Source organism: Uranotaenia lowii, chromosome 2 (assembly GCF_029784155.1).
Source record: "Uranotaenia lowii strain MFRU-FL chromosome 2, ASM2978415v1, whole genome shotgun sequence".
NCBI lineage: Eukaryota > Metazoa > Arthropoda > Insecta > Diptera > Culicidae > Uranotaenia > Uranotaenia lowii.
In genome coordinates, this window is record NC_073692.1 from 233,783,476 (window position 1) to 233,798,337 (window position 14,862).

A 14,862-nucleotide genomic window follows, 5' to 3' on the forward strand; every position below is an offset into this window, starting at 1 on the left:
ATTTAGTACTGCAAACTAATTTAATAATTAAAAAAAAATCTAATTTTTTACACTTTATATAAAATTTAAATTTTGTTCTGGCATAAAGTTCTAAATTAGAAGTGAATCAAGTTATTTCCATCGACATATTTTTTTCTCAACTTATTCATAATTCATGCACTAGAGGGTTAGATTTGTTATGCAGAAATATGTGGATTTGATTTCAGTGAAAATAGTTACAATAAACCGTACAACATATATTTCTATTTAAAGTCAGTTTCTAGGGGTGAAATTTATATAAAATAACTGTTTCGGTCAAATTCTGTGTAATGTTTTCTTGGAAACAATCACTGTATTAGAACAACAAATTTTATAAGCTTTCTGGAAATCCTGTTAAGCTAAGCTTGATAAGCTTAAACAAAGTCGAATAGTGTACATATGTAGAAGGTATCAAGATCAAGCAATGAGTTATAAAATGCAGATAACAATAAAAACATATGTAATCCGTAAAGCAACGGGACTATAAATTATTAGGGCATCACCAAGGCGTTTGTTTCAAAAATTGATTTTGAAAGATATTGCCGATTTGAATTCGAATCGTTTGTCAGATTCTTTCTAAAGCCTTTTGCCTTTAGTTCTGATGGTATGGATTCTGAATTTAAAAATTACTAAGTTATGATTAAAATCAATCATTGATAACAAATGAATAGACAACCATCTATAAAATAAAACCTGATCAGATCCTCCATTTGAAAGAGGATTAGGATATATACTAGCTATTTTAGCTTCAGAGAGACAAATAAAAAAACTAAAAGAAAACCCCGTTTTTTTCCGAAATCAAAACTACTCACGACCTTCGAAAAAGTTTGATTCAAAACTTTCGATTTCTTTCGTTTTCTAGTATTTAAAAATGTTCTAACTTTTTTTTGAAGAAATCTTAATTAGATTTTTGCCTTTTTTTTAAGTTAACTTTTGAATCCTAAGATATGAGGCTAGTAGAAAAAAAATTAACAGCTAATTTGGATTCAGCCCCCTCAAATTAGTCTAAATTAGCTCTTAAACCTTTGGCACCAAGCAAAAATATGAATTTTTTACATTGAAGGACAATGATATTTTCCTGATATACTTCACTCAAAACACAAATATATTTTGAGGATGGTACCATGCAATGTTAAATAATTGATACAATTTTAAAGTGTCTAAACACACTCTCATTAAAAAGCTCTTATAAAACCTTTAAAATGTTACTACAAATCCTATTTCGAGGGTATTTTAAGTAAATTTTAACTGTAAATTTTTCAAATTTTCTTCAAATTTTTTGTCGCGGATACGGTAAAAAATCAGTTGATTCGATTTTTTTGCAATTTTTATAGGAATAGAAATCGTGTGTGATAGGAGATCATTTCCTATTTAAATCCGCAAATGTTGAGAGATGATTTATTGTTATTAAGCTATAAAAAATATATCGTGTCGTGTGTCAAGATGATTTGTGTGTGGAGTTATTTCTTATTTCAGCACTCATTGAAGAGGTTGCAAAAATCCAATACCTATTTAGCAAATCTCTGTGCCGAGAATGCGCTGAAATATGCACTGTGCCAATGATGATATGTTTGAAAAAGCACTACTACTGGCATAAGGACTCGAGCTCCCAACCAAAATTCAGATCCCGGCAACGTTATACAATCCGTGTGGAGCACATTTCTCAGATTTAAGCTTTTTTCTTCAGATTTGAGCTTTCATCTTCTCTCATGCTCATCATGCTCTCAAGGCAAAAAAAAGCTTAAATTTGAGGAAAAAAGCTTAAAAACGACATTCACCAAGACATAGTTAAAAGATGTTGGTCACACGATACATAGACAAATCGTGTAACGTTGCCGGGATCTGCCTGGCGTTTGGCCTCCTTTCGAGTTAGTCCTTTGTCTTGTAAAGGAACAAGGAAGGGAATGGAATCCTGAACGGGAGCTGTGTTTTGCGTGTTTTGCTTACTGCCTTTCTTACACGCACAGCTGCTTAAACTGGGCTGCTTCAGGGGAATGCAGTTCTATTCAACCCGTGTGGAGCACATCTCTTAGATTTAAGCTTTTTCTCAGGTTTAAGCTTCTTTTTATCTCAGATTTAAGCTTTTTTATCAGATTTGAGCTTTCATTTCCAATGCTCTCAAGGCAAAAAAGCTTAAATTTTAGGAAAAAAAAAGCTTAAAAACGAGATTAACTAATACTTTAGCAAATAGATGTTGGTCACAAATCCCGGCAACGTTACACGATTTGTCTATGTATCGTATCTTTTCAACATCAACATCAACATCTTTTAACTATGTCTTGGTGAATGTCATTTTAAAGCTTTTTTTCCTCAGATTGAAGCTTTTTTTGCCTTGAGAGCATGGGAGCGATATAGATGGTGATTTGAGTTCGACTCTCCCTACGGTGCTGTGGTTTTTATATTTATTTTTTTGTTTCTAGGATGAATTATTCAATAGGAAGGAAATCCAATAAAATGTGTTTCGCTTGAATGTAGTGTTCATGCATCATTTTGGTTGGGAGCTCAAGTCCTTGTGTCAGTAGTGCTTTTTCAGAGATACCGTCTTCGGCACAGTGCACATTTCAGCATATTAACGACATAGAGATTTGATAAATAGGCATTGGATTTTTGCAACCTCTTCTATGGGTGTACAATCTTCAATATGGGATAAAATCTGGATCAAGTACGCTTACAGAAATCTGCGAATTCCTGGATTCTGTAATTAAAAAAATAGATGCCAAAAAAAATCGTGGGTGAACTATTTCCAGACCTTAAGAAAGCCTTGGACACTCTTTATCATGGTACATTACTGAAAAAAATGGATTGTTATGGCATAAGTGACATAGCCTTATATGCAATCTACTTGGCTAACAGGGAACAATTTATCATCTTAGGTGAGGTAAAGAGCTTTCTAGAGAGCTTGGAAGTTGGTGTCCCACAAGGCAGCAATATAGGACCTTTACTATTTTTACTATACATCAATGATCTCAGCAAATTACCGCTGCATGGTATACCTCGTCTATTTGCTGATGATACAGCCTTATTTTAGCCTGAAAACTGTCCTAATGCTGTTATAACCAACATGAAAAAAGATTTAAAACTCCTTTACAAATATTTTTCAGCAAACCCCCTGACCCTCAATCTTGCTAAAACGAAGTACATGATTTTTCACTCTCCCAGGAAAAAAATCGAACTAAATTACGATCTCAATCTATCCAATATAACTATAGAGAGGGTTACCAACTTCAAGTATCTAGAAATAATTCTAGACGAAACTCTGTCATGGTTCTGCCACATTGATCAACTACAAAAAAAATCATCACTGAGCGGAGTTATATGGCGGGTAAAAGCTTTTGTTCCACGTCATATTTTACTCAAATTTTGTTTTGCTTTTGTACACTCCCGTTTATACTATTCAATAGCTGTTTGGGGCAGAGCGCCATTATCTTTCGTATCTCGTCTACAAACCCTTGATGGTTGATCGTTGTCTAAAAACCTTAATCAATTTTCCTTTTCTCTATCCAACCAATTTAATTTATTCTCACAATATATTACCTCCCTTCATATTTTGTGATCTACAAACTATAACCTATGTTTTTGATAACTTAAACTCTTTAAACAACAATCAAAATTTAAGATGCGGGTTTGCGATATCACAATACTTGTCAATCTCACCATTTGATGCGCAGTACAAGTTCAACTAGTTTTGGCCAACGTCGAATTTCCTCTATTGGTCCAAATTCAACAGCAACAGAAGAAATTAAAACAGTTCCAACAGAAACATTTTTAAGACCAAGCTTATGCAGTACTACAAAGATAACCTAAACCGATGATCAACCCACCACTTATTTTAGTCCTTTTTCCAATTTCCTTAGCAATAAATTTAATTTAAATTAAGAAGTTTTAGTAGTATTCTTAGTTTCTTTTTTATATATTAATAATTCTTTTAAATCTTAGTTTTTTCGTAAGATCAATAATGGATCTCTTGAAAGATATTTTCCACAAATGAGATTCATTTTAATCAAATATTGTTATATTCCCTTATTAAATTCCCTCGCATTTCATAATTATTTTGAAAGTTCTCAGCATTATTAAAATGTTGCTCACGTTTTCAAGTATTAAGTTTTTTCTTATTTTGCTGCCAGACATGCTCATAACGTCCATTACCAGGGGGCTCAAATCGAGCTTTTTGGTGTGGGAGAGTGTGGTGGGCCGCTAAGAAATTATAAAGAAAAAAAATCTGGCAACCCAGATTATAGGTAATATACACACTGAACCAAATCTGGCAATAAAATTTATAGGGTCAATCTAGTGAATCTTAAAGTTCAATGTGTAATAGAAACTACTGATAAATCCAGTACAAAGTATAGGAAATTCCAATGAATCTCAGCAGCTAGTTGAAGTCAATATCGAATAATAGAATTTCCTATAAATTCAAGCAGTTCTATGTTAATATCCATTCGGTGGTCTTGAGGTTCGTTATTTTTCAGTTTCAGTGCTACTTGATTGGTAAGTTATAAGTTTCGTACTTCAAACAAATGATTACAATGTCTTTAATTTTATGTTTCAGGAAGAGTTGGACAAAAACATCAACAATGCTAAGGATGCGAAAAAGACATTCGACTTTAGAACAAATGCAACGTGTTTAAAAAATTGTTCCCCCGCTGGGAGATGAGGCGTAACAATGGAACACCAGCATCATCAGGGATTCAATAAAAATGCTGGCGACAGTTGGATTTCTGGAAGAATTATTGTTATACTATATTATCTGCTCTGGTCAAGAATCTACTGGCCTCCCTAAAGCACTGGGTTGAAAAAATCCGTGTTAAATTTTGTCAAGAGGATTTACTAACGGTAAGTTGTGTTATATACATAAACTTGAGCATTTTTTATAAAACAAAATTACGATTTTAGACATCCGAATGACCGTCAAATGTGCTTTGGATTTCCAAGGAAAAGCGCTATATGGTGCTGCATCCAGTTCCTCAGGGTTCACCGGAATGTTTCTATGCCCGAAAAAAAGCGCAGGCCGTAAACCAGCATACAGAAATTCTCAACTGGAAACGACAGATCCTAAACACAGCTGGACGGAAATCGGAGCTCTATTTACATTTAAAAATTAAAACTGAAACGGGAGTGGAGGTAAATAAGAATTAAATGGCTAATGTTATGATAAACTTCACACAAATTGTTATTTTTTTTCAGATTGAAAAAAGATTCCGTTGGACTCATCGGCGAATTGAGCTACCGTAATACTGGCGCAAGATTCGTGCACCGGGAATGTATTACTATAGCAGGGGAGAAAACAGCAGTAACGGAGCTGGAGCAGGCGGAGTCCCGCAACCGAATACAAACTACGCCACGCGTGTTCCGTGCTCCCGTGCAGTGTTCCGATTTTCAAAGAGTTGCCTTTTTTGAACTTATTTTAAAAAGCAAAAATGTATTGCATTCAATAATAGAGTTTATTTTAATTTAAAGCTTACAATGTAAATAACATTATTGATCGTATCACATACGCCAACAAATACAATTTAAAAATAAAAATCAATAAATTAGAAAAAAATACGAGCATATTTTATTACACTGATAAAACGATTAATTTCACTACCTTAAACAATATTTTTTACCAATTTCACTCGATGTTGAATTCATTGAAATTTCCTATAAAATCAATCTATCGTCTACATGGTAAAAAGTATTGGATTTTCCTTTAGTGCGAAAACACTAGAATTCCCAATAAACCTTATAGCCGGATTTTGTTCAGTGCAGGATGCCAACAGCTACGGGTGTGTTAATATACACCCAAAATTCAGCCTCTGTGCCAATGGCGTGTAGTCAATTACATAGCATCATTGGTACAAGAAGATAACGCGACCGGTGCTGATTCGATTTGCTCCCACCGGCATTAACCTCCCAAGTCAACCGAATTGCGTATGTCTGAAAGAAACAAAATAAAAACGATTTCACGTCCCTCCCTATCGCATCATAAGACGAAGAAGGATGGAAACAAATACCGGCCAACACCAGGCAGCCAGCGAACCGAGCACTGTGCGTGTGAATGTAGCAAAAGCAACAACAAAAACATCCTTCTAATTCAATCCCTTCAATCCACCGACAAACAACCACGGCCAAGCTGTGCGTGTGTATGCAGTAAAAGCAACAAAAAAAACATTGCTTCAATTCAATCAACCGGCAAACAACCACGGCTAAGCTGTGCGTGTGTATGTAGCAAAGCAACAACAAAACAATTCCTTCGATTCACCGGCAAACAACCAACGGCCAAGCTGCCCGGCTTTAGCAGCTGTGTATATGTAGCGTGTGTATGAAATAGCAGGCAGTAAGCAAAGCACAGTTCTAGCGTAACATTTCAAAAGGGCGAAACTGCCAAATGTAAACAAATCGAGTTAACGGTCATTCCGGATGAACGCGGTTGCACTTTACCTATCAAACGCGGTTTCATCTTAAAATTACTTAAAACTTTAAAAAAATTGATAAAATTCAATTGGGCGAAACTTCCTGTTGATGCATTTTCGTTGGAACGTGAAGTTACGTCTATTCAAAATGGAGTGAATTTTTCTATTCGTGTAGAGCCAAAAGGCGTAACTGAGTTGACCGTGTGTGACAAAACGGCCTAATTAGTTTTTGCGTGTAGGATGAATGGGCGTTACTTCAAAACCAAAACAAAAACGGCCGATCAATTGGGCGAAACTTGCAGGCGTAACTGAAATCGAAAACAATAATAGGGCGAAACTCGAAAATCTCTGAAATTACGTGAAAAAAGTTAAAATTCTTGATAACCATCGAACAATAAGTGAATATAATGCACATTTTTTGATTTTGTTGAACAAAAAGTGGTCGATTTTATAAATAGGATTTGAATAGGTGTTCCGAATTTTCAAACGCGTTTTTCTCGTTTCGAGCTAACTGCTAGTTTCGCCCTTTTTAAATGTTACGCTAGAGTTCTCATTCAATGGGTTTCCCTTTGCCTTCACTCCCGTTCCCTTTCCCGTTACCATCGCAAGACAAAGGACTACCTTGAAAGGCGGCCAAACGCCGCACACAGGGGTAAATGAGCAAAAAAGGTGATCATAATTATTTGCGGCCAAACGGTACACGTTAGACATTTGATGTCTTCGAGACATTTTATGTAAATTTAATGATCTTTCATATTTCATTAAGTAAAATGTAATTAACTTACTAAGGAGGGAGATAAAAAAATTATTTATTGAAATACTTAGTTTTGAAGCTTGACATATTCAATAAAGTTGTAGATCATGTAATTTTAAGAAACTTTGTCGAAGACATCATCAAAATTGCATTTGAAACAAAAAAGTTACAAGCATTTTAAAAAATTAAAAAGTACTTTTCAGTTTTTATTAAATAACTTATTTTGTGTATGATTTGGAAACTTGATATATCAGAACAAATTGTTTGAATTGCAAAACCACACAACTTTGTTGAACATTTTAATAGGAAAAATCGTCTTCCAAATGAGATAAAACAATTAATATGGTGAAAATTGCCTTTTTTCGGACAGTTAAAACATGAAGAGTTCGGACGAGTTCGTATAATTTTATGAATGGATTTTGTTATTCAAGTTATAAGTATCAGAATCCTGTTTGAATAAAGGACCGGTTTTTAGCGGAAGTTTTGCAAACTTCCTATTTATAATAGGTTTTTTCCCCAAAAACAGTCGTAAAATCTTCTATAAAAATCCATCAAAGCGAAACGAAATGAACTAAGCAACCAATCTAGTATCAATAATAATAACGTTTTCGTTTATACGTGGCATGCCTCGAGTTGTGCCCTCTTTGCTGTTTTCGTGTTCGTTCATTAATTTAGAAGTCCACCAGTTTTTTTTAAAATGCTTGTAACTTTTTTGTTTCAAATGCAATTTTGATAATGTCTTCGACAAAGTTTCTTAAAATTACATGATCTACAACTTTATTGAATATGTCAAGCTTCAAAACTAAGTATTTCAATAAATAATTTTTTTATCTCCCTCCTTAGTAAGTTAATTACATTTTACTTAATGAAATATGAAAGATCATTAAATTTACATAAAATGTCTCGAAGACATCAAATGTCTAACGTGTACCGTTTAGCCGCAAGTAATTATGATCACCTTTTTTGCTCATTTACCCCTGTGTGCGCCGGGAAGCCACCGTCTCGCGTTTTTTTGTGATTGTTCGGCGGCAGAAAGCCTATGACAAATATTCCTCGTCCTGTATGAAGCTCAAATAGCACACTGGTTAGGATGTCGGTCTGGCAAGACGATCTAGTTGGTGATTTGAGTTCGACTCTCCCTACGGGCGCTGTATTTTATATTTTTATTTTCTTGTTTCTGGGATGAATTATCCAATAGGAAGAAAATCCCATAAAATGTTTTTCTTGTTTCGCTTCAATGTAGTGGTCATGCATAATTTTAGTTGGGAGCCGAGTCCTTATGCCAGTTACGGTTTTTCAAACATATCATCTTCGGCACAGTGCACATTTCAGCACATTATCGGCACAGAGATTTGCTAAATAGGCATTGGATTTTTGCAACCTCTTCTATGGGTGTACCAAAACACGGAATCGACCATCTTGTGACAGGTAATCGTAATGGTAGGCATGGTAGGCGAACAACTGGTCAAAAAGTGCTGTCTCCACCCTCCACCACTGAGAAACTTTTGGTACCCCTTGCCCAACCTGTATACACATCTCAGGTAGCGATGGAAATCCCGTGCTAAGTATTAGTAAAAGTTTTTTTGTAAACATTGTAACCATGCCGATTCGTGACGTCAGTTGCATTTTCAAACAAACAACCAGCGAAAACTGGAGAAGAAAATCATTACCAACTGCTGTTTACGATTCTTGCCTAGGATGCATAAACATCCTGGCAAGTAACGTAGGCTTTGTTTACGTTTTTACATTTTGGATAACGCGTTCTGTAATAGTGTGCGTGTTTGTTCATCATCTTCTATGTACCACATTGCCCCTTGCTTACTTTTCCTCAAAATTCTTACACCCTAACTGTAGGCACCCTGGTAATATATAGCGTGTTTTTTTGGTTTTGTCATTCTGTGTTCTGAATTTCTTCACTCGGTTCTTTACACCCGGATTGTCTTTTTTCGTGTCCGGATTGCACTGGTCAGCAGTCAGTACGATTTTGCTTGGCTGAGAGATTCAAAATCGCGACACAATAATTTTTCTATCCATTGGCCGGAACAAATTTCAAATCCTTTTTTTGTCACTTGGAGTTGGAATATCGCGAGGGAAGGGACAATAAAAAATAATGCGAAAAACAAATAAATTGTACGAAATCTTGTATGCAACGAAATTGCATACTATATCATTGTACAAAACCAACAAGAAATTTTTCATCGAAAAATTCAATAAAATCAAGAATACAAATGGTGTTATAACTCGTGCCTTCCAAAATTTAGGTTTTTGGTCTTGTAATCTTTCGGATACTTGACTTTTTTTTCGAAATTTACATAAAAACTTCAAACTTTATTTATTTTCCCCCTTCGGGTTTTTTGAAAATTTCGAAGGGGGGGGGGGGGGGGGGGGGGAGGGAGACAAAAGAAGAAATTGATGTTTGTTCCAGCTTTTTTGCTTTCAGCCAAAACAGCTGTTCGTTGTTTTGACAACATTGGTAACAGTAGCTTCGTTCAATCGTTAGTAAAAATCGGTTTCAACTGGTTTCTGTCAACTGATAGATGTTCAACGAGCCAATGTTTTGGTCGAAACAAGTCAGGTCGTTGTTCAATGGAGCGAGTTGAAACTAGTCGAAACCAATCCAGCTCGGCAGCAGGATTAGTTTCGACTTGGTAGAAATCGGTCGAAGTCAATTGGAAAGAGACAGGTGATCAACTGTCAATCCATTTCTACTTGTTTCGACCCGTTTCGACTAGAGTTGATTGAACAGACATAGTATTGCTGAACTTCTCCCAACACTGACTTGACTGAAGGCGACCAAGGGGCTGAAAGAGAAGGAAATTGCCGAACTGACATTTCAGTACCGCACTGACGTTTTGGTTCCAAAATGCCATTGAAATCAAAGGGGAACTGACGTTCTGGTTCTAAAAAGTCGGTACGGTCCGTTTGTATGTGATTTGACAGTTGCTTCAGTCCTTTGAAGGCGACACCGTCCGATTTTCGTGCGCAACTAATTTGGTCAAGTCAATCATAATTGGAGATGGGCGCGCTCATAATCTCAGTATATGATTTCTAGTGTGTTAAACAGAGAAAGCAATAGCCTTCACTTCAATTTCACTCCGATTAGCTGTCATTCTTATGGAAATCTGTATAACACAGCAAGAAAAATTCGTGTAAATTTAGATCGAAAACGATGCACGAAAACGGAACATCGATTTTGATGTAAAATTCTATCACGGTGTATTTTTTTCGAGGATGTAATTTTTGAGGCGTGTAAATTTAGATCGAAATCAATGCACGAGATTGGATCACAAAAGCCGTCGTGTAAAAATACACAGGGATGTAAATTTTAAAATTTATTATCGTAATTATTGATATTTTTTTCTAAATATTAAGTTTTTTGCTTTTGTCTTGAATAAATACGCCGCATGTATCATTTTTAATTCACATTTATTTACAAAACTGAACATAAAAACCATTCGGATAGCGTCAGGCTGATATTGTTGTTGCATCCGATGATTCCCAGCACGGGGATGTTTTTCGAATTAGCATGATCAGCATCCTCGAATGGTTCCGGAAATCATAATTTTTCGGTCAGCATCCTGCACACTCGAATTGTTCTGACAAAAGTTTTTCCGGATAATCACTGGCCTGATATCAGCCGCTGCGAAAAATCTGACCTTGCTGTAATGGAGAGAAAACTTATCAGTTTCAACCATATTCTTTATTTCACGTCTCATAAACTTACTACTTTAAAGACTCTTAAAGTGCTCCTGTAGCTACGCCTTTGAATGACTCGTTTCCGAATAGTTTTCCGACTTGTTTACTTTGTGTCCGACGCGAAATATAAAAAGGCACAATTTAAATATTTGCATTCAATTTTAAATCAAACAGATATAATTTTACACTGTTTGTGATATAAATTTCGTTGACCGGTTGATTTTTGCATGATGCAGTGTAAAATTAAATAAAAACAGTTTATTTCTATTCAACTTTGGAAAACAGACTAATATTACATCGAAAGAAGTTTAAAATTACATCTTTTTGTAATTACACTCAAGAAAAAATAGATCACTCGTGTTTTAGATTCCGTGTACTTTTAGAAATTTTTTGCTGTGAAGAGTAAAGAGCAAGCTAAATTCTTTTTAGCAGGCCCGAGCCCAATTGCTGTTCCGTTTTCAGCCACAAACAGATGTTTCTTGTTTGACAACAACATTGGGTGTATCCATTATTTTAACACTGCAGTGCCACTAAGATGATAAAAAAGCGATATAAAAGACACAATTTACGAACGCGTATAAAACGTTTTTGCTTTTGCTAAATAGTCATGAAAAAAAATTCAAAGAAACTACTTAGGATTCTTAAATTTTGCAAACAAAATGTAACGATGTTCATAGAAGTGTATTGAGTGCTTATGCGAATAGAAAAAATATTTTTCACGTGGAATTTCCATCGAATTACAAAAAATGCCTAAATTCCATTAGAAATAATGCTTTAAGAAAATAAAATAGTATGTTGAAATACTGCTACATTTCCTAACAAAAGCTGATGCCTAGTTGGAATGTTGAAAGCTTTTGAACATAAATTGAAATAATCGATACACAAGTTATTTAAAAGAATGGGGGGACTGATTACTTATTTGAACAATAATAGCTTTTAATTTCCCATAAATCGTAACTTTGTTCAAAATCTAAATTAATTTAGATATCTTTCAAACCAACATATCTATTTATGACCCTATGTTTAAATGGCTCTGACGATTGAGGTTAAGCGCAACCTTATACACACTTTGATATTTTTAATCAAAAATTTGTGTACTTACCAGCGAAAAGCGTTGTAATGGAAGTACACTAACCCCAAACCGTAAAGGAAAGATGGATCTCTCCAATGATCGGTTTTAAGAGAGTAGAACTTCTGGTACGCAGATAGTGCTGAAAACAGAAACAAAAATAATAATTTGATAATGCCCTAGACCAGGTTAATTTTGTTAACATCCGGAATATAGATGCTGCGCAATCATTACCTTTTTCGTAGTCCTCCAGCAACAAATGAAAGTGACCCAGTTTACAGTACGTCTTTGGATCAATATCGATATCCTTTTCTGACGATTGATGTTCACCGTCACTTTTAGCTGCAATTTTCATCTCCTCATCACTGGATTCCACTTCCATTTTCGTCACATGTTCACTGTCGGCAGAAGATTCCGATTTGATCTTACCAGTTCCACCGGAGTCTGACTCCGTCTTGGAAACATCTTTCATTTCAACATCGGTCATCAGAATTTCTGCCGGCAGATTTTCGTCAATTTTCACATCTTCCGAGCTTGCAAGATCAACTTCAGTTTTGATTTTCAACTGCTCGGAATCAACCGTTCCATCGGTTTGTTCCGGAGTTGTTTTTGGGGATTTAGATTTTCGCTCTTTCTGATTATGAGCCTGAATAAGCATACGCTCCAAATATTTCACGGCCTGCAAGTAAAAATGGTTATGTTCGAAAACCTTAAGGAATATGAGATAAAATAACAAATACGATACCTTGAGCACGAGAATCTTTTTCTTGTCATTTTCGGGTGCCGAGAGCTTCAGGAAACCGTACTGCCGACTAAAAAAGAAGATAATACCCATTTAGAAAAAAATGGAATATCTGACGATCTAGTTTGCTCCAAAATATTAAATACTGCTTGGGAAATTTCATTGATCAAATCTCGAACGAGAGAAAACAAATTCAGTATCTGAACTTCCAGTGAGTTCTCTAGATTGTTATTTTCATGTCCCATGCAAGATACGATCCAAAATTGTAATGTCCCATGTAAGATACGTCTAAGATAGCTCGAGTGGCTTGAACGTCCGGTAGAAGGAACGACTCTGATCAAAATATTACGGAATTAATCGTAGACTCCCATTTGTATACAGCCAGATATCAACATGGTCTCGAATTCCTCACCTATCGAGTAAGGCCAACGCCTGAAGCTCTTGGGTTGATATATTAATTTCATCCCAAATCATCGCAAACGGTACAGTCGCGCCGCGACTCCACAGTATATACGTTCCGCAACCGACGCCGGAAATACGAAATTCACGAGATTCACGCTGAAAATCAAAAATTTCACTGCTAGAAAACCGATTTCTGATATTTTTTACCGAAAATCAAAACGAAAATACATCAGCGCTCGCACGGTTTTAAAAAATGACACCGAAGCGAAAACTGTTCTACCCGCACGGTTGGAAAAAAATAAGCATTCATGAAAAATAATTATCCCTGAAATTTGGTTTATTTTCGTGAGTTTCTTCTGTTTTTTAAGTCAGTATCAAAGTTCGTTTCGTATTTCTAACAAACGTTCTCTAAAAATAATTATAGAGCCTGTATGCGAAAGTGACGAATGAATGTTTTGCGTAGCTAAATGTATTTGACTGCGGAATGCACAGCTCCGAACAGGGACCTGTCGATTTGTTTGTCAATTCTATCAATAGATGCACGCTGCAGCTTTTTGTTCAAAAAATCATTGAAAACATTGAAATAAAACATTCAATATAACGGACAATGATAAACGAAAGCAGTGCATTGCATTGTGCATTTAAATTTTTTTAACAAATCTTTAGAGACGTCGTTGGTTGACTGACAGCAGATCACAGACTTCCGACAATTTAGTACTTCATTTTCCTTTGTCAGAAGTACGGAATATTAACCAAAAACAAATAAAACTCAAATATTTTGAAAAACAGATGTTTGTTTACATATTTTAGATCCCTCTTAATACATTAAACAAAGTTTATTCACTGTTTAAACTTTTTTTTTAAATGTATGAACCCTTATGAAAAGGATTCAGGGTTGATTAAAATTAACATTTTGAGAGTGGCGCGTTTTGCGTGTGTGCAGTATACGAGTATAACAGTTTTACATACGCTAAATTATAATTATAATAAAATTATATATTATAATTATAATATAATTATAATAAAAAACCTAAATTGGGGCTCTCGTTAACGTGTCCCGAATGAGTAGTTTTTTTCTCAAGATTCAAACCCCGGCCGAAATTATTTATCTTAATTCCGTTTCATGCTCCAATTCAGCGTTAGTAAATTCTTGATATGGATAAAATCGATTGTTTGGCTGATCAATTGAAAAAATATACGTTATCAGATAAATTATTAAAAACATTTAACGATAACTTCAATTCATTCTAATAATAGTCGTTTTTTAAACACATCATAATTCCGTTTGTCATGAAATAAACCTGTTATTTATACGCCATAGCTAACAACTCAATTTATTTTGAATCCGGATCGAAAAACCGGTTGGAATAAGGTTCGTTCAACCCGTGAATTGGTTCTAAAAAAGACCTGGAAACGAACCAAATTCGGACCAATTCAGTGCCTTGGCATCAAAATTTTCCTGACGACGATAAGTTTTTGCGAGTGAGCTGTCGCTTTCTGACAAAAATCGGTAAGTTTTCCTATAGGATATATACCAAAGCCGGTCAGTTTTCCGACTGAAATTGGTCATTCAGACAAAAATTGTTTCGTTTTCGGACCAACATCGGCTTTTCTCCTAGATCTAAATCTATAGACACGAATGCCATAATGCTGGTAAAGTGTCAAAAATAAAACCTAAAAAAAAAAAATAAAAAAATCCTAGATCTAAATTTATGCTGATTACATTTAAATTATATTATTAATTTTATCAATATTCAGTACAATTAAAAAAAACTAAGTCTTTAATACA

At 35.0% G+C, this 14,862-nt stretch overlaps 1 protein-coding gene and 1 long non-coding RNA gene across 2 annotated transcripts; one reads left to right on the forward strand and one right to left on the reverse strand.

The window, feature by feature from the left end:
* Positions 1–4,483: 4,483 nt before the first annotated feature.
* Positions 4,484–5,400, forward strand: LOC129743826 (uncharacterized). The gene is made up of 3 exons (XR_008736692.1): positions 4,484–4,851; positions 4,912–5,139; positions 5,203–5,400. It is a non-coding gene; the product is annotated as an uncharacterized LOC129743826 (long non-coding RNA).
* Positions 5,401–10,699: 5,299 nt separating this feature from the next.
* Positions 10,700–13,312, reverse strand: LOC129749131 (uncharacterized). The gene is made up of 6 exons (XM_055744019.1): positions 13,084–13,312; positions 12,675–12,741; positions 12,164–12,608; positions 11,963–12,071; positions 10,889–10,966; positions 10,700–10,824 (listed from the first exon to the last, which is right to left on the reverse strand). Exons 1-5 carry the CDS (start codon positions 13,143–13,145, stop codon positions 10,903–10,905), a joined length of 747 nt encoding a protein of 248 aa, XP_055599994.1. The 5' UTR covers positions 13,146–13,312; the 3' UTR covers positions 10,700–10,824; positions 10,889–10,902.
* Positions 13,313–14,862: the final 1,550 nt, after the last annotated feature.

What these genes read in the sequence shown, in the direction of transcription:
- LOC129749131 (XM_055744019.1), bottom strand. Translation starts at nt 13,145, where the DNA reads ATGATTTGGGATGAAATTAATATATCAACCCAAGAGCTTCAGGCGTTG. An exon ending in GCGTTGGCCTTACTCGATAG is followed by an intron (nt 12,742 to 13,083) that starts GTGAGGAATTCG and finishes CTTCTTTTTTAG; the next exon opens with TCGGCAGTACGGTTTCCTGA. An exon ending in GCTGGAGGACTACGAAAAAG is followed by an intron (nt 12,072 to 12,163) that starts GTAATGATTGCG and finishes TTCTGTTTTCAG; the next exon opens with CACTATCTGCGTACCAGAAG.